Source organism: Motacilla alba, chromosome 7 (assembly GCF_015832195.1).
Source record: "Motacilla alba alba isolate MOTALB_02 chromosome 7, Motacilla_alba_V1.0_pri, whole genome shotgun sequence".
NCBI classification, from domain to species: Eukaryota; Metazoa; Chordata; class Aves; order Passeriformes; family Motacillidae; genus Motacilla; species Motacilla alba.
In genome coordinates, this window is record NC_052022.1 from 18,060,187 (window position 1) to 18,080,894 (window position 20,708).

The window sequence follows — 20,708 nt, forward strand, 5'->3', positions numbered from 1 at the left end:
GTATGAGAGCTCTTACCTTGGCCTTACAACCTTTAGTCACAAGAATATTTCCAAAAGTTGTCTGGTGATGCTGTCCCAGCAAAACTGCTCCCTTCTCCATCTGGAGTCTTAATCTTATTCTTCTGTAGAATAAATTTAAAAATGCATCTTCTATAATAGCTAACAAGATCATTTTTACTACCTAACTCTTTGCTTTGCTAGCCCTCCTTAACTTGAAAGTCCTGGAGTCTGAACTGTGCACTGTGCTATGTGGATACCTGCTGCTTCTTCAAAGAACTGGTACCAGTAGGTTATAATGCACCTTCACGGGGGCCTGCTGTTTTGTCTGGACAATTACACTGACATTTCATTTACTTACTCCTGACTTTATTCCCAAACATTTTGACTGACATGAAAAGCAAGGGGATTATAAGAGGTATGGTGTAACTAGTTGCCTCCTGTTGGAAAACATCTGTAATATATGTTGTCCAAACTGTAATATTCTTGGGCTCAAAAAATAGTCTATTTACCTGGCATGTAAGGTATCCACAACAATAATTAAATGCTGTCCAGCTTGGGCTTGCAGTTACTAGAAACACTTACTTGTTACTTGAGCAGAAATGTTTTTATGGTTGAATAATGAATAAACACATCAAGTTCATCAACAGGAGTTTCTCTAGTAGACTTTAATAAAAGAGTGTAAGAAAAAAAAGCATCTGTAGAAATACAATAGCAAGATTTAAAAATGTCTTACATATACATGTTGGAAGAAGAGGGAAAGAGAAAGTTTAGCTAAACAAAATCGCCAGCTAGTAACAAGTCTCATTCAAGAGTTTCACAGTACTATAGCATGTGTAGACATTTCAGTTAGTTATCAAGCAAGTTCACTTACACAAAGAAGAAACCCTAAAATTCAAGCCAGGTGGTTTTAATCTCTGTTACATAAGATGATATTTGTCTTTAGGAGTTCACATGAAAAGGCAGTTTATTTTTAATATATGGGACTAAGAAACATACAGTAGTACAGTTTTGTTGTGAAAACTAAAGAAAAGAACAAAGTATGGTTATTTGAACTTTCTCCAAAATAAGAAACTGGACTACGTTGATTTGTTTGAAAAAGTGAAACATCATACATATTTGTATTAGCACAGATGGAGATTAAAATTATTTTATTAAATAACTTTGGTCACCTTGGCAGATAATACCAACATTTGAAAAAACCCCTGTAACTCCCACATACCCAAAGTACAAGGAAAAGACTCTTTTCACAATACAACCCCTTCTCTGGCAGTTTCAGATCAGCATGGTGTATAGGAATGCCTAAAACACAGACTTCAAATATCTCAACGAACACAGACTAGAATCCAGGGAGCAAGTTAAAATTTTCACGTCTCCCTCAAGACACCGTGAAATCTCGAATGTAAGCCCCAGTTAGAAACTAGAAAAGCCCCTCTATCTTTTATCTCACTATTTTCAAGTGAAGGTTGAAACTTTATTTTGCAGTTAGACCCTGAAACAGATCTTTTGAACTACCATGTGAGCTTCCCCCACCCTTAGAATAAACTCCTGATTGGAGGCAAGAACAAAGAAGACATGGAAGTGGTAACACACATTGACAAAGGACTAAGATACAGGAGAGAAAACAGAAGAGAACAGCAATGAGAAAATGTTCTTCAGATTTCTTTATGAATTTCTATTTACTAAAACATTCCTTAAAGGGTTTCAGCATTAAGTTAACACCATAACTTGTAATTGGTAATTTACTGTGTACTAGGAAAGTAATTAGACCTCTTTGAGATTATTGCACAAAAACCTGGCAGCAAACAATTTGAAAATGAACATGTAGATCAGTTTCTGAAACTGAGTTACATAATGTTTCTAAAGAACTATATATATATAGTTAGTTAGAGAATAGAAACTAAGTACAATTGCTTAATTTTAAATCAAGTCCAGCACAAAAATATTTTAATATGGCAAATACCCCAGGACTTGCTGCATGCATCCATAATGTAGCTGTTTCATCATGAGTGTGATCATATTTCCACCCCTCCCCCAAAATGTATAATCTTGACAAGAAACTCAAAATAGATAAAATATAACGTCAAACATTTTCTTTTAATAGATATTCCTATTTTTCTATTTAATGCTTAATTTATAAATACAATATCTGACATAAGCATGATTTATGTGTTTTTGTGCTGTTTCAAGAATGAAATATTTTATATTAATAAGTCCAAAGCAGTTCATTTTTTAGTTATACTTTTAGTGAAAAAATATTCTATTTCCTTAAGTATCAAAACTGGAATTTGTTTTTTATAAGTAAGTGACTATATGTTGATGGTTACTTAAAGATGTAATTAATTCACAAAAATTATTGCTTATCTGAGTGCTAGGTAAATACTATATACAGATATTTAAAGAGTAGTTCAGAAACATCATGTCACGCTACTCTTAAGAAAAGGTTTTGAGTAGTACAAAGTGTCCAATAATTTATGTCCTGATTTTTTTTTGTGTGTGCTACCAGGAAAAACAATTACAGGAAAGTAAAAAAAATAATCCAAATACATATCCCAATTACTGTCTGCTAAAGGAACAAAAACATCTTTTTTTTTTTAGACAGAAACAAAGTATTGCATTGAACTAAGATTTCTACTAATTACAATTTTAATTTAATAAAGTAATATGGAGGCAGCATGTGGTATATTTAAGTTCATACAGTCTGTTAAAGTAATACACAGTCGAAAATTAATTATTTGATCTAAACCTTTTAGGTCACTTCCAATCTGTAATTTCAGCATAGTGCTACATATTGTTCAGTCTTCAAGGCTAAAATCAAGAATCTTCAATTCTCATTCTATCATAAGCAAAGCTCACCTACACTATGTCTTAAAACTTCTTAGCAGCATAGTCAGCTTTATAAAGATAAAAAGGCAAAATATTACTATAATTTACATATTCTAATAATCTTTTCAAGGCATCAAAAGACCCAGCTTGAAGTTGTTATTACCATTGACAAAAATATATTAACATATACTTGCATTTACACTTTGAAAAATTTGCAGTTAGTATTAAGTTGGCCTATGAAGCAGTAGTAAAGTGCAAAATATTTGGTATAATATCTAGGGATTAGCCTTAGCTTCTGTGGAATACAAAGGATTAAGCCTGGCTCTTCCATTGACAGCTATGGTGTTTGATGGAGGACCAACCTGGAGGCAGGGTGGGGGGAAAAAAAAAAGAAAGAAAAAAATATTAGAGAAATGTTAACCTAAATTTCCAGATTTTTATCTCTCTAACACATGTTACACAATGTTACTTCATTTAGTGTTTTTCTCATTGCAATGGAAGGCCTCCTATATGATTTCTTAAGGAAGCATATATTCCACAGAAGAGAAAACAGAAGACATTGCTTAGGAACATATTTTATCCTGACTGAAAATTTCATGTATAATTATTCAAAAGACGTCTGTGAGGTACTTGCCCCTTCTGCACACCTGGTCGCAAAGAAGTACTTTGAAAACATCACTAAACCAAACATTTTTATTAAATATTCAACAGACCCGATTTCTTACTTCATCTTCTAACACTTTGTACCATGGTAATGTTTCTTTTATCTGAAGCAAACCATAACTTTCAGCAGAGATAGCCAAAGCCTGATTTTCAGAGGAACTGCATAACCCAACAGCTCCAACTGGAGTTAATGGGCGCTGTAGATGCTCCACAGCCATGAGAACCACATACCACAGCACACAGTTTACTAAACACAACAAAAACATTCTCAAGAGAAAAATCGTTAAAAAGAAACCTCACTTGACCCATTTTAGGTTAGTAATTACTGAGGGCCCTATTGAACAGGAAAGACCAGCAACACAAAAGGCTACAGATCTAAGCACTGCATACTCACAACATATTAAGTAAAACAGAGAAAAAAGTTAAAGAACTTGGTAAGTTGTGCAAGGATTTTATTTTTTAAATTACTCTCAGAGCTGCAAGAAGAGAGATTATGGTGAGAGGTAAAAAGAGAAGGAAGTATCTGACAGACATCTCTCACTGTTGAAATTGATCAGATTATTAGTCCTTTTCCTGACTGCAGCACGATACTGGAAGCTATGAGGCGTATGCATTCTAGAAATCCTCTCAATTCTCAAAAGCGCTTTTGGGTGCAAATAACTTATTGATAAAAAATGCTTTATTTCTCTGTCCCACTACTGCCAGTTCTCCATGTTAAACATAAAATGAGACCATGTTTTTATTAAATTTGCTCTGGGCCAAAAAAATCTCTTTCTGCTGTCAGACATACCTGTACCACAGCATATGCACTCTGAGAGTGAAAAGAACAGCATGTACAATTTTATGCTTGGCAAAACTTCAGTGAGTTCTTCACTGCATTTTGTTTGTGTTCCAGGGGTTTTTTTAAGCCTGGTTCAGATTTCTGTGCTGCAGACTGCTCTTCTTTATGGTTACAGCTTCTTCGTTATTATAATTTCTTCTTAAAAAGTACAGTCCTTTCATCACCCCAGTCTCAACATGTAATTTACTGACAAAGCACATCTCCCACCCACAGAAGAGAAAGGGAGGGGAAAACCAATTTCAGTCATTATCTCTCTCCCTTTCCCCATGCCATTCTTGTACCTAGACTGATAAAGACTATATGGGTCAACTCTACACTAAGAACATTTCTATTAAAAAGAATGAACAAATAAATGAAGTGTCATATTATTCAGAATGTAATTATGCACTAGAAGAATAAAAAAAAAACCAAACCCAAACTAAAAATATATGCAAATAAAATCCAAACCGTATTTCTGGTAGAACAGATTTTGCCTATAATGGATTCTGAACAATACAGCATTTTATTAATCTTATCCTGTTTGAATATGATTACTGACATGTAGTTAGAAGCAATTCTACAGTGTATTATATACTGGTTTTACTGAATAGAGATCAAACCCTACTTGAGCATGCTTGCAACTTTTTCAGGAAACTCAATCTTCCTATTCCCTGTAGAAAGGATGGGAGATTTACAAGACTCAGAGAGGCTGTTGCACTGCTACACTGAAACCAAAACCTATGAAATGGAATGTTCCACCATCTGACCATTCTCTGTGAGATTTTGACCCGAGGGAATCAAAGACTTCCATAAAACAAACAAACAAAAATGTCCCTTGTATCCACCTACCACACAGGATTAGGTTCTTTCAAGTGGAAATGGAAGAAAAAAAAAAAAAACCTTCTAAATTTCTTTGATCTTCTGCAATGAAAAATTATTCCTCAAAACAGAATGAACAATACTAATGTGAGGTCAAGAAAACTTTGTGAGATTATGATTTTCTGGTTGCAAACTTAAAACAGTACAGATTTTAGACATTTAGACTGTTTTACCCAATGAGAGATATGTAGGTTAATTTTAGGAGAGAAAGTTTTTAACCAGAGGGGGTAGGGGAAGATGGTCCTTCCAGGACTGTTGACAAAACATTGAGAAATATCTTAGTTATGATGCCTAACAGATTAAGGACCTGACAAAGTGTAATAAATTGAAAAATTGTCTTCAGAACTGTGTGTTATCTGCCTGCAAAAGGTTGTAGCCACTTCAGGTCTAGAACAAAGCTGCTCAGCAGGTTTCTAAAGCCATACCATTTCAAACCATGTAAACACAAACAAGTCAGATTTTATGCACAAGATTCTTAATAATAACCTAGAGATTTCTATTTCATTTCAGGAAGATTTGGATTACATTTGTACTGTATGAAAATACAGATATTTGAATCTCTGTGGGTGCATTCACCAGTTTATTCTGCAAAACTGACCTTCTTCCCCACCTCCCTTCCCATTGTTAAGAGACCTCCTGGCAGCAGTTTGTGCCAAAACTAACTGCTTTTAGAATCAGGCATTAGTATGGTAATTTTGAAGGAAGTACCATGAGTTCTTTGTTTTGGATGCAATGATGAAAACTCACCCTTTTCAATTTGGCAGCAGCTTCTCCAGAGCGGATTGCAGCCAGCAGGCTCTGGTGGATCTGTTCGGGGTCAGCACGCGGCAGCGTCATCGCGGTTTGTCTCTTAGTGACAGGGCGTGGGTGGTCAGGGGAAGCACCTGACTGCGCCTGACTCTTCTGCTCACTACGCACATGGCTGTCTTTCTATAAAGGGAGGAAGTGGAAGGAAAAGAAGCCAAAAAGTTTTCATCTGAATTAGTTATAAATGGAAATCTGAAACAACCTGGCACAAGGTTGCATAGCAAACTGCTGCCATTCTAGTGTTTGCTTGGTTCAAGATTTCTGACATCAGCCACATTTCCAGCATAGCACATAGTTTCTCTCTCAAGTAATTATGCTAGCAAAACTTTATAGCTCCATTCAAGTGTGCTTGTGGCATGACCACTTGAAGCCAAATGGATCGTACCACTCAGAATTAAAATTAAGAAACGAACACACAGAACTACAAAGAACAAATTGTAAGCACTCCAAACATAAAAATAAGTATTACACAGGATATATGACTATTTAATTTACAGCTCTTTAAAGTAGGGGATGTTAATTAGGTCAGGAAATAATTCTTTCCAATCATCTGAATGATGTTGCTTTCGTCTTTAACATTCCCTGTATTCCTGCACTTTATTATAATGCTGTGCTGCTGGTGGACACCAGGTGGACAGAGTGTTTTCCTTGCACAAACACAGCACTTTCTGGCCAGGAAGTGGTTCAGAAACAAGCCTTTACATCAGTTGGACTGATGGCACTGGAACCACAGTCAATTAGTATTAGAAATAAAGTTTACCTTATCCATTAGACTATTTTGTGACCCTGCTGTTATGGTCTGTAAGGAAGGACTTTTCACTTCAGGCATGGAGGTAGCTGAGGAGAATCCAGCTGCCAAAGGGACAGAGGAGAGTTCCATTGGAAATTCCTCTCTCGGTGCCTGGCTAGTGATCGTACGCGTCTTATTGAATGATTGCGACCTTTTCACTGCAGATGAGACAGCAAGAGCAAAAGGGGATGGTCTTGAGCTGGAGTATGGCTTTGGAACTCCAAAAGTTCTGAGAGTTCTTAGATTCAATGGTGCTGGAGGACAGGAGGGAACATTTAGAGGCTTATTGCTTTTAACAGAAGTGGAAGATTCAATGATTTTTCCATCATCAACTTTTTCTTGATCTGCAGGAGGAGAAGGAATACTTGTTTTTTGCAAAGGCAAAGAAGTGAAATCAGGTGATGAGATTTTTTTACCCATCTCTGTATTCTTAACTTCATTTTGAATTGAATTAGGAGTACAAACTGTGCTTCTGGCAACTGCAGATGTCACATAGTGACCTGACGCTCTTCGTTGCATCTGCAGATAAAAAGAACTAGGCTTCATTGTAGGACTTAATGGACTTAATGCATTTGACTTGTCCTGAGTCTCAGAAGAAGCATTTGTATTATCCAAATTTAGCATCAGTGGGACAGGCTGCCTGAAAGACTCTCTTTCCATCTGGTTGCTCTCAGTAGTAATCTCAGCTCCAGAGGTCACAGGATGCTCAGAAATGCTGTTCACTCTCTGCAGCAGACCATTTGCTGCTGCAGCTTCATTTTGTGAACCAACCTGTAAAGGACCTCCACTTTTTGACAGATGAGGAATTTCAGTTTGCCCTGTGAATTCTTTGGGGTCTTCCAAAGTAGATACCTCTTGATCCTTATGATCTGAAAGAACTTCTGATTCCCAGCTCTTCATCATTTCTAAGAATTTTGGAGGCACTATCTTATAAGTTGTCATCCCAATTTTTGGTATGTAATCCCTTGTAATTTCATTAGCAGGTTTGGGTTTAGGTTTGGTGTCCTGTCTATAAAAAGGCTGACCTTTCACAGGAGAGTCATCTGGAGTGTCAGCAGTTGTTTCTGGTGAAACAAAATCACTGCCATTTATATAGATGTGACTCTGGTCTTTTATTTGAATTACTTTTTTATGAGTAACTTCTTGTGCCTCAAGATTTTGTTCAATTGAAGTATCTTTACTCTCTTGATGCGTTCCATGCATCACTTGAGCAAGGGAGTTGCTCTTATCTCTGTCGTGTTGAGGAACTGGTTCTCTAAATGTGGATGATTCAACACCCTGAGGAACAGTAATTTCCTTCTGCGAAGTCCTTCCCAAATTGCTATCCAAAGTCTGGATTCCAACATCCTGAGTTTTTACTGTGTCCAAGCCAGTTGCATTTGTTTTCCCATCTTGCTTTTCTGAAATCAGTTGAGGATCATTTCTATGACTTACAGAGATGTCATTTTTACATGCCTGGCAGTTTGATAGTCTGTCAACTTCAAGCTTGTTATTCTCTTGAAAATCTACTGTTTTAATTTCAGCTGTCTGAAGTTCTTTCCCTTCTTCTGTTGTTGGAAGGAGTTCTGTACCACTGTGATCTTCACAGTGATCTTCAACTTAAAGAAAGATTCCAGAATTAACACAAATGCCAAAAAGATTCAAGCTTCTTTATTACATCATTAAGCTCTGCATCCAGTGTATTAGTAACAATTACTAGCTTCTCACTGATGCTAATATTTTCCCTAACCCTTTTAAAGATATATTTATATTTGATTAATATTGTCAAATTATTGTATTCTAACTCAAGTATTTTTCCTTAATAAACAGGTTACAGGTGCCATGCATAATCTTAATAAAAAAACCTATTCTAGAACAATTTAAAAAGTGCTAATGAATTCCAGATCATTTTATAGGCATCAGTTATCCAAGAGCTCAAGGACTATTCAATATCGAGTTAGATGCAGTTTTTATTTAGTTCTACACACTTGTAGCTTCTGTTCTTAAGTTTTAATGTTACAAATCTTGTCAACTACACCTTATATATTTGTACAAGGAAACAACTGAAAAACACATGGACAAGAGCAATTTGCCAAACCCATTTTCCTACCCTTTAGTTGGTCTGATAATTCAATTTTCTCCCTCTGGACTAAACATGTGATTATCTCCCAAACACATGACTATTTTGGTCAAATTCTTTTAAACACAATACTGGTAAAAATTACATTTTTTAGGAATAGTCATATGGAGTGGTATTTTGTAGGGGGGAAAAAAAGCCTCATTTCATGTATGCTATAAAATGGTAGTTAAAATTTATATCACATATAAACAGGACTTGTTTTGTTATGATTTATTAACAGAGGTGCACTGAGTATAAAAGACTATAGAAGGCCTAATATATAAATCTGAAAATCAGTGTCACAGAAGAGCAAAATAAATCAGTCAGGCCACTAAATCCACAGAGAAATTTATGACCCATTAGATGCACAGGATGTCGTCATTTTGTTTCAGATCAGTGTGTCACTTTCTTTTATTTGTGCTTAAAAACACTTGCATTTTTATGCAGAAAACTCACCCTAATTTCATAAGCAAAGAACAACTGATGCCTTCTTCTTCCCCAGTGGGATGTGGCAGCCATGTCACCCCATGTGGCAGGATTGCCTTTGTGTCCAGCCTTCCCCCTCCTCAGCACTGTCCCACCCACACCATCCTATAACAGCACGATGCAGCTTTGACTACTGCTAAAACAAAAATATATTAAAAACAAGCCCAACAAAACCCAAAATTGCAGCCAATTGTTGCCACCTCATCTCAAATAAAATACACTAGAGCTACAGCAAGTGTAAAGAAAATACTCTGATGATAACAATCCATGAGATGACTATATAGCCATTTCTTCAAAGGAATAGGAAAGTTCAAGCTTCGAGTATTGAGAACAAGCAGGAACTACTCACCAACAATTTTATTTTGATCTAAAATTTTAAGCTTCCTGTCTGCTTGAAATCCAGCATCCTCGCTGCTTATCTTAGTCTGTAGTCCTCTGCAAAGCACAACAGTATGTTAAATATGCTGGTATCATTCATTTCAGTAAACACAAGGAATGATGCAAGAGAATTGGCAATATTCTCCAAACACAGATGGACAAAACAGAACCGCTCTGCCAAACACTGGAATACTCAACAGAATCGATTGGAAAAAAAAAAAACAAAAAACCAAACCACACCATGAGGAAATGCTGCCATGATATTTTACCAAAATGACATGCAGCTCCACTTGCTTCTATGTAAGCAGATGATCAGTCTTCCCTTCTCTTCTCCCCCTTCTTTTGTTTACATGCACAGTTTGAAGAACCCACTTTCCAATAGCAACTCCATTCCAGTGAAGCCACAATGGTTCTTCACTCATATAAAGTGTTTGACACCCTCAATCTAAAATGTGTCCCTGACTTTGCTACCAATTCATACTGTGGAAGGGAAAGAATAATCCCCTGGACAATTAGACAAACTGGCCCAATAACACAGGCCTGACAAACTGAAAATTCAGGACAATTTATTAGACCCATAAAGAGGAGAAAATCCAAGTAACTGGGACAATATTCACCAGGACAGAGTATCAAAGAGTTTTGCAAAGCCACATTTGGCCTTGGACTGACAAAAATGTCCCTTCAAATACAAGTTAAACCTCTCTTTACTACCTTGAAGGTTCTTGGCTACTAGGGCACTCACACATTTTGGCTTCAGTACAATAATCGAAATAGTTCTTTCAATTTAATTTGGGAACAGTAGCCAGCTTAGTTGCCCCAGGGAACAGAGAAATAGTGAATTACATTAACACAATGGGACTTCTCTGGACAATCAACATTTATTTCAAGCAGGCACTAACTCATGTTGGAAACCTGCTGAGTCAGGTAGTTTAACAAACATGCTGAAGGGCAAAGGTACAGCATCACCAGAAGGGAAAAAGAGCAGTTAAGGAAACTAATGTGTTTATTCTTTAAAAAAGCTGAATTAACTTGTTTTCCTGAAAGCAAATGGATTGAGACAGGTCAAGACCACATATAAGGAAAAGAAAAAGTAAAAATTAAAGCCAAAACAAATATGCAAGCAATAAGAATCATGCCCAAAAGAACAGAAATGGCTGATGTATCCATTTTCCCCAACTGCAAGAATGAATTTGTATATTTTTATTTAACTAATCAATCCAATTTTTTTGCAGCATTCTGTTCTAGCAAATACACTGGGCATTTTAGAGCTGGGTTCAGCTTTTCTGGGGTCCAGCTGTTTGAGTAGTAAGGAGAAGGAAGATTAAACAGAACTGTAGAACACTTCATTGTCATTTTTGTTGAAAAGCTGCATGAATTACTGTGCACAGAAGAGTGCTACAATGAAAGCTAAGCATATTAAAGCTCATTCCTCTCTCACAATTCTCTGTTCTGTGCTTCACAATGAAACAGCACTCTGCATTTTATTTGCCTCCCCCATTGTCCCCCCAATGCTCCTTTCTTTGTCACAAAACGTACTTACTTGCCATCTGTGCTCATATTTTCTTGTTTTTCTTCCTTGAAGCTTTGCGAGTTGTCTGTGGGAACACTGCCAGGAGCAGGAGCTGATGAAGCAAGATCCTTTTTGTCATTTCCCAGTGATACCTCAGCAGAGCTGAAGACTGCAGTAACCTCTCCTATCCCAGGAGAGGTATTGGTACTTCCACTGTCCTCTCCCTGTTGCACACCTATCTCCTCCCTTTCATCAATCTCTTCCAGATTGTATTCTGAGCTCCTTACATCTATGGTCACAAAAGAAAGGAAAAGAAAGTAAAAATACCTCCAAACCAACAAAACCCAAACCAACCCACAGCTCTCAATGCAGGTTGTAGATTAAAAGGGACTGTTCAAGGCAGCCTAAATAGTTTGAAGAAAGAAAACAGATTTTTTTTCATAATTCAGGTAAATTTTAAAAAAGAATTTTAAATTTAAGAGATCCATTCGGTCTTCACAGAATTCTCTGGTTCTTTTGAATTCTCTTTCTTGACACAACAATATGCTGATCACCATGTGACTGTCCATCTGGTTCGGTATCTGTACCTACTGTGAAACATTTTCCATATTTAACCCAAGTATTGAATTAAGATTGTTACATATATTTTCATTTATCTCATAACCCCAAACTTCATGGAGGTGGACGGTTGCTTTTACCCAGACTTCTTGTACTTCCATTAGCTCTCTTGTGAGTTTTAAAACACGCAGTTCCTCTACATCAGAGTAGGAATGTTCAAGAACTAAAGAGTAACCCAAATACCAATTCTGCCCATGGTTTGAACAAGTTTCACCACCACTATGAAAAATTTCCCATAATCATCCTAAGTGTATTAAAGTGTCTTGTGCAGTGCTTCATGTTACAGTACAAAATAAAGTTCACAGAAAAGTGCTAATCCATTTAAATACTGACATTTGCAGCCAGAGAACAGTTAAACTAAAAGGTTGAGTTGCTGGATTAGGAGACAGAGAAATCAGTGTACTTGAACTAATAAATACACCTGACCAGGGCACTCCCATCAGCTCTGTGTGTGCTGACACCTGTTAGGGACAAGCCTTGCACTTGGACAATTAGGTTTCAGTCTAAGCAGTATCAGTAAATTTCCAAGTGCAAACCAAAGTCAACAGAGGAAACAAAAAAGAATACTGGAAAGTCACAGATCCCAGAGTAAAAAAAAAAAAATAAAAAATTAGACTGACAAAAATGTTAGACTGACTTTTTTAGCAGCTGGTATTCTACAATGCTTCCAGTACCTCTAGAGAAGAACAGTGTTATAGAAAAGCAATCAGAGAATGTATGTATTGGACAAAGGCTCAGTACAGAACAGAAGCTTTGGTGTTTGCAATAGGGTCATCAGTTAAGAGTTCAGTAATACCAAAGATACTCATCCAGAATTACAAAGAAACTACAAAAGCCAAATATTTTACTGTTTAATTCTTTGTTTTAGATTGCAGTCTTGTAATAGTGTTTCGTAGTTACACATTAAGCAAAGTGATCAACACATGCCATAGTGCTGAATGTAGAGGCAATTTAAAGCCCCAAGGAAAGAAAGGCAAGACTGCAAAGTGGTGCAGGTGAGCTCCTTCCATGTGGTTTCAGCACAGGTACATACAAATATGTCACATTGGTATTACAGGGACTCCTACAGGTTTACTAGTCATAAGGGCCTTCTCTTCCTTTCATTGTCCATCAACCCCTTTTCCATCTAGGGAACACTCATACCCAGCAGCCTCATACTTTCGGGGATCACTTTAGTGATGGCAGTATCATTTCATGTGTGACAAGTTAAATATTTATCTGACAAAATGAAAAACAAAGCATAACAGAATGTGAGCAAACATTGATCTGGCTAAGATTATCCCACAGCCCATAACTGGCTCTCTAGAACATTGCCTCCTTCACTGGTGAGACCTATTATGCCACGGGCCTGAGCCATCACCAACAACAGGAATAAAGACTGGTATTTTCAGTCTAAATACTCTATGGAAACCTGAATTAGACAACAAAGAAGAGCCAGGACTTCTGACAAGAGAAAAGGAAGCATTCTGGAGCTGCTATGGCTTTGTGCCCAGGCACTGCTGGCATTTCTCTGATGCTTTTCCTGTGGAGAGGAGTGTAACAAAGGCTGAGTTGTATCTATATCTATACTCCTGGGATAGAAACTTAGCTTGGATTGGTAGGAGACATTCCTGACATTCCTGCTATGTGAAAGTCTGTTCTTTGCTGTGCTAGAAACACTTCCAAGCATTGGGGTTGACTAACCTGCCCTACAAATGGATAATACCAAATAAAAACAGCCCTCACACTTCTTAAAAAATGCTCTACCTCATCTGTCAGCATAAGATCAGCCCTGCTTGCTAGTGGATTTTCATCTGTTACTGGGTCTTGTTCCAGACCTGTGCCGTCACTGCTGCAGCAGAATAAAACCTGAATACATTTCAACACAAACAACATTTAACAACCATCCTTCACTTATGTCATGCAGGCAACTCCCGAGGGGAGGCACTTCAGATTCTGATTTGTTTTCAAACCCTCAGTCTATTCCTTTCACAACCAGCACATTGCTAGGAAGAACTTACAGCAATACCGGTTATTTACTGTTGCATTACTGCTTATACACCTTATCCCTAGTTCCATATGTAATGTAAATTGCATATAGTTTATTCTCTTGGAACATTAGTTTTAAGTAGCCCTAAACCATATAGCTAGAGTTACAGTGTGTCACTGTGAAGGCAGATCTACAGATAACTACACACACACATATACATACATACATACACACACACGCCCCCCTGATGACTGAGATGCCGACTGCATGTCTCCTTTGAGCAGTAAGAATACTCCATGCCCAGCAGAGAACAGGCTGGTGCTACTCTGTGAGTTCTCCTGCTCATAAGCACCAGAGCCTGAAAGCCTGACTACATCATGCAAATCTGCTCTTGACTCTACAGCCCCTAACAAGGTGCTTAAGAAATACTGTAACCAACACGATTATATCAAGGGATTTGTTTGATGGAAAGTTCTCAAAAAATCTCTGATTTCAAAATTCATTTTGAATACAGTTTTACTGTCTTCCCTAGAAAAATAAAAACTAAGCATGAATTAAACTTTGGGAAGCTGAACAAAAATCATAATTGATAGAGAATTGTTGCTTATAATACCAAATGTTCACATTACTTCATTGTCAATGCTTGTTCTAGTAGATGTGTGTCTTCAAACTACTTTTGTCAAGGTACACACTGTTTTTACACCATGGGAAAACTGTCATTTCACAAGAGAAATGTTGCCTATTCCATACTGTATAGCTCCACATAACATATATGTGTCTAAGCAGTGCATAGCTAACAGACACCAAATTGAACATTTGCAGTGGTTCATTTTAGGAAAGGTAACACTGTATTTGCACTGTATAGGGTTTTTTTGCTTATTTGCTGAAGTAACACTGCATAACAGAACCACTCTGGAATGCCAGTCACAGCCGAAGAAAAACTCACAATGCTTCCCAGGAGCCTGACAATCAAAGCAGTATTAATCCAAATGGAAGGCACTCCTGGGTTTTGCTAAAGTTAAAATTATGTCCAACTTTGGAATTTAGGTGATACTGAACTATTGTATCCATTTGAAACAACACCCAAACATGGATAATTTTCAGACTAGGAATAGGACAGGTGTACTGCATCTGATTTTGCTGCCGGTTAATACTGGTTCTCCCAGCATGAGTGGCTTTGCTAAAAGGACCCTTTATACACAGGCCTCATGACAGTTTCAGAGATGCCACCAGAGAGCAGCAGTATCCCATGAGAAAAAAAAAAAAAAGAGACAATGAAGCTGTGCTATGTGACTTATATGTACATTACAAAAAAACCTGCACTACATTAAATCTTCAGCAAAGGACACTGCATGAAGACACAAGGAAAACTAGAGACTGAAGATTGTCACTAACTGCAAAGGTAAATCCAAGGGCTCAACACAGACTACCCTAAGTCCAGTAAAGATGATTACCTTTTTCTATTTCTTTCCATTACAGCTTAAATTAAAATATTTAATTACAGAACTCAAATGCTTCAAGCAGAAGTTTCTAAATCTATGGAAAAATAAACAAGCCATTTCTTTGAAGTTCAGGGTTGTTTATCTACACAGCACTTGGACATTATAGTGATGGGAAAGGCAAAAATTCTTAGCACAGATCAACAATCTTAAGATAGAAACAAGTACAAGAAAACAAAAAAACCTTTGATTTAAAATCACAGTTTGATAAGCTCGCTCATTTTAGACCCATTGCATTTGGATGGACAGTTTTCAACACACAAAATTCAGTACTAATAAACAAACCACTCACTCAGAATTGATTATTCTCTTTCATCTGCTGCAACAGCTAAGACAAGGAAAGGTTACAACTTTGTGAGATCTTCAACCCCAGACTCCACAGTATAGGTTCATACTCTTATTTATTACATTACACATTGTTTCTACTTAGTGTCTTTTCCAATAATTCACACAAATTGCTCTAAATGCAAACCAAGCCCAAGTTACTGATAACAAAATTTTTATTTTTCCCCCTTTGCCAGAGACCTAGCATCCTAGCAGATGACTTTTAGCTCTTGTGGTGCATTTTTTGTTTTACCAGTCCAAACAATTTGACTGGCATCCAGAATAAAACAGCTGGAAAACTACTTAAAAATTCCTGCCAACTAGCACAGTAACTGAGTGCTTAGCCTCATATAATGACAGTGGCACTCCACAGGCTCAGCATTTAAATACTTCATTCTTATTAAATTCATTGAAGAGTTATTTTTTCGGACTGCACTGGCACTGATTATTCTAAAAGCTTTTGCAAATTTTAGAAGACTTCTAGATGTTGTATTCTGTAACTGAACCCCACAGTCTTGTGCTTACAAACAACAGTATTTCGCAGTACAGACTGCATAAATTTAAAAAAGCATTATGTTTAGCAGCTAAATAATTGTATTTTAAACAGCTATACTTTCATAAATCACATTTTTCCCATAACACCCAACAAATAATTTAATGTATAAACAGCTATTTATTCATTCAGTTTAGATTTACAACTTATGTTTTCAAAGGCTGTTCAGATGCCAACCAAAAGCCCAGCACAGATTTGCTCCTGCCCCTATGTTATGCAGGTCAAGGGCAGCACAAAGCAGGGTTCTAAAAACAACACTGGGCTTTAGCTTTTGAAAAGCTTGTTATGAGGTACAAAAAGAAAAAAATCACAGAAATTCTGGATAGTTCTTCTCTGTAACTTGTAAGGAAGGAGAGAAATCAGAGATAATGTTTAGTTTATTAAATGTAAAGCACAGATAGCAATACAAAATATATTGTATTTGTTTCTGTAGACAACAATGGTAAAATATTCTTATTTTAGAAAGCCACATTTTTACTTCAAAGGAAAACTTAATTGATCTGAAGCACTAAAATTAGTTCTATACTTATGACACATCTGTAGTATGGTAATTTATTGCTATGAATTAGCATAACTTGCTAAGAAGTAAATTTTATCAGTACTTTTGTAGAAACAACCAACCTGTTTCAGGCTGCACTTCAGTGGCTCTTCCTTCCACTTTAGTGGAGGCTGATTCTGTTGACTCTGTTACTGCAAAAAGTGAAGCAACAACCTTTATCACCTCTCACTTTCAGCACCAACAAAAGTTCTAGATAAAATGTTAGATTGTGGTCACACAGATGAGTGATTTCTTCAAGAAACTCCTCTGAAACAACTAGTGCTCATTGTCACATTTTCCAGATATTTTAATCTCAACTCTTAAGTATTTTTGAACCAGAAAACTGAATTTCTGATCAAATGGAAGAATTGTAAAAACACAAGAGGACTTTCTCTAAGATTCTTATAGTCAGTCCATTTGCTATTATACTCTCTCTGATCCAGAGTAGCTAATCTTTTCTCCCCACCCCGAGCAGTCCATCTGAGCAACATAAACACAATTCTATACTTAACCTAACTATAATTAATTTGGTATTGTCTGGGGGTTTTTTTCTGATCTGCATGCTCTAAATACTTCTCTTTCTCACACTTGTGGGAAAATAACAGAAGATTGATGAGGAAGATTGTAAACACACTCAAGTGATTTGCAGTAGGGGTGCAAAACCCCACATGTATGATATTAATTGCTTTTTAATCTTGTGTGTTTGACAAGTGGAACACCTGTGTCCAGATAACATAGGCTTGTGATTAGACTTACAAGGCATCTTATGGGACATGCTGGAGATTCCTGCCCTGCTGTGGTAAGGATCAAAGCACCATGGTAAATACACCTGTGTGAATCCCTGACACAGAGGAAGGGAGCAGGTTTGGCAATCGTCTGGCACGGACAGAGAGCTCTGCGGTGCCGGTGTTCCCACTAGGGTTCCCACCTGGCACCTCTGCCTGGGTGCTGCTTTGAGGCTTCCCCGGTTGGTGAGATAAAATGAATAAATGCAATCTTTGCATTTGCAGTTTTGTGGTTGCTCACTTGAGGTTCTGATCTCATAAGGTGATGTTACCTTAATGTTTAGTCGGCTATATTTTCTGTTGCCTTCCAATTAAACAGCATAAAAAGATTACCAGGCTCATTACTGCTTTCACTTTGATCTTCTGGTGCTCTGGAGGGTGGTGAGGGCGCCTTGCGCTTCATCCTGCGTAGCGAGGAGTTCACGGAAGCAGTGTCACTCAGCGGCAGGGAGCCTTTCCGCACTAATCCCACAGGGGCCTGCCAAGGGAGACAGGGCAGGAAGATTATTAGCAATCAGTGAAAAACAGTGAAATAGCTCCAGTAATTATTTTCCAAAAGTATTTATAATATTCATTTGGGAAAGAGAGAACGTATTACCAAATGTATTGTGTTTTTCATCTTAATTCCTCCAAGGAGTTGTTTATAAAAAAAAAAGATTTTCTCGAGTAATTGAATATATTCACAGATGTGCAACATAGAGCAATAAAAGAAAATCAGTTGTTACACAGAGCCTAAAAGAGAATTTGAAATTTTTTTATGCCCAAAGGCTATTCTACAAACCCAAAATAAATCTTTTCTAAAAGTAGCTAAAATCATTCTGGAAAGAAGCTTCAACTACATCCTACCACAATGACATAACACCATGTTTCCTTCTCCATTCTTTCAACAGCCATCCTAATTGGCCTGTATAGATAATTAGTATGAATTTCTTTCCCTCCTTGAAATACCTGAAATTTCATAAAAATTTTTAGAATGCCTGATTTCAGAACTTATCAAGTACAACTGTCTTAGAATATTTAACAAAGTTAAATTTAGTAAGTTGCAAAAAAAGTTACAGTACCTACTGATGTTACAGCATAGTAACATCCTATTATTGTAGCAAAAGTAAAAAATCTTAATTCATAAATAATCAAAACAATTTAAAAATGGACAAAGGATACCTGCTGAAGACCTCATATGTTTATGATATAGCACTCCAATTGCATTTTAAGCTGTTTTTAGAAACACATTCTCTGTCTCAGAAAGACAGTGGTTGTAAATTTGCCTGCCATTCTTAACTACAGTTTGCCTTATGCTGAAGAAAATTATATCCATATCTATTAGATAGACAATGCTCAGGATCCCAGCAATAAAGGAATGCATTTTGGAACTGGACACAGCTGCCTGTTTCTGTAGTAATTCTGATTCCTATCACTTGTCTACTCAACAATAAAATAAAATCCTGCAGTGACATTCATTTCTGTCTAGGATCCACACAGCAGTTGGGTGTGGGGTCATCTCCAGAGAACTTCTCTGCGCTTCAATTAACCAGCTCGCTTCACAAAGCACAATATCAAGGAACAGAGAAGGCATAAAGACACCCACATATTCTTGTTTCACTGGCAATCCTTTCAAAAACATCAGACAATAGAATTGTTGACTGTGTCAATTTTCACGGGAAAAGATGCTTATCATTTAGAAAGCTACCACTGAACAAATATCCAAAGATTCCACAGTAAGTGGGATATTAAAGACCAAAAGCTACAGCATTTGGTTGTATACAATCAAATCTATAAAGAAAATGACAACAGAAAAGATACTGTCACAAGGTGTCGCCTGTCAGGCAGTGTTTGGCAGCTCCCTTGAGATTGCAGTACAATGCCTGAATGGATGAACTGGGCTTTGAGTGAAGAACTATCCTCTGAGTCACCCTGGGCACCCTCAGTCATCTGCTTTGTCCCACCCTGATATCAGAGCCACAGACACTGCACTATAAGGAGCACTACTCCCCAAAAATGTACACCACCACTAACCACCACTCTAACAAAGCAAGCAACTCAAACCTTTCACAGCGAAGCAAGAGTCAGGGCTTAAGGGAGAAAACACAAAGCACAAGGTGAAATGTTCTTTTTAGAAGACCAGAGGATAGGAACACAGCACTCCTAATTAAAGATACTTGCATGCTTGAGTAGTTTTTAAACAAGTCAGTTTCTAGATTATAATGTCACACAACAAAAAACACTTTACACTTTTATAATTTCTTATTCACAGTTCCAAAATAGTTCCTAAAAAGTAAAAATAATTAATAGTATTCAGCCTTTGAATTTATTCAGGAAGGGATATCAAATACAATATTATTTCCCCAAATGAGGTATTTTTTTGCTGCTGAAGCATTTCCTCCTTGCAGTTGGGCAGTTGTGTTTGTCTGCTTTCTGGCAGCTGTGCTTAGGCTGCAGCCCCTCTGCTCTGCACAAAGCCACATTTCCCCGTTCCAAGGTCTGCACCTCTTGTGCTCCACACGGGCTCCCTCAGCGACTCGGCTGGCACAGAGCTCTGCGCACGCTCGCTCGGCTGAGCAGATGTCACCAGAGTTACCTTCTGCACACAACAAGTGTGTGTGTAGGGGGGGGGAAGTGTTCTCAGCATAAGAGCACAAATGCTACTACAAGATTTTTATAAGCCTTTCTACTGCCCTTTGCATCCAAAGAAACAAACAATTTGCAAAGAGAGATTTCAAGAAAGTACTAAATGTTCCAGTTAAGGTTCAAGTGTTGAACAGATTTTCTCAGGAATTATTCAACATATGAATATTAAGAGCTTTCAAATCCTAACAAAGGCTGTAATGTGAAAATAGTACTTTAAACAGATGGAAAAAAATTAAAATTATGTTATTAAGACATATCTGACAAAGCTTTGGAATATACATCTGGGTGTTCATGTGTCATACCAACTGCCTATGATAACCAGTGCTTTATCAGTTACATTTAAATTAAAATTCTTGTTAGGATCACTAAAGTAATTAACTGTGTTTATGCAGAAACACCAGTGAACTCTGTCATAACTTCTATAACATATGCAGGAGTTCTTCTTCTAAGACCATACACCCTCTTCATCCTGCAACAAGCAAGGGTGGATATGAAAACTTTTTCAGTCTCAAATTTGGCACCAAATCCCACCCAAAGCAAACA

General features: G+C 37.2%; 1 protein-coding gene across 1 annotated transcript in view; it reads right to left on the reverse strand.

Moving 5' to 3' along the window:
* Positions 1–646: 646 nt before the first annotated feature.
* The window catches only part of COBLL1 (cordon-bleu WH2 repeat protein like 1), a 77,249-nt gene continuing 57,187 nt past the window's right edge, over positions 647–20,708 (reverse strand). Inside the window, exons 8-14 of the mRNA XM_038142162.1 lie at positions 17,874–18,018; positions 16,839–16,907; positions 11,285–11,543; positions 9,712–9,801; positions 6,753–8,364; positions 5,933–6,115; positions 647–3,185 (exon numbers count right to left, since the gene is read on the reverse strand). Coding sequence (XP_037998090.1) covers positions 3,099–3,185; positions 5,933–6,115; positions 6,753–8,364; positions 9,712–9,801; positions 11,285–11,543; positions 16,839–16,907; positions 17,874–18,018 — 2,445 coding nt within the window. The 3' untranslated portion in view covers positions 647–3,098. The remainder of the gene's footprint in view (positions 3,186–5,932; positions 6,116–6,752; positions 8,365–9,711; positions 9,802–11,284; positions 11,544–16,838; positions 16,908–17,873; positions 18,019–20,708) is intronic.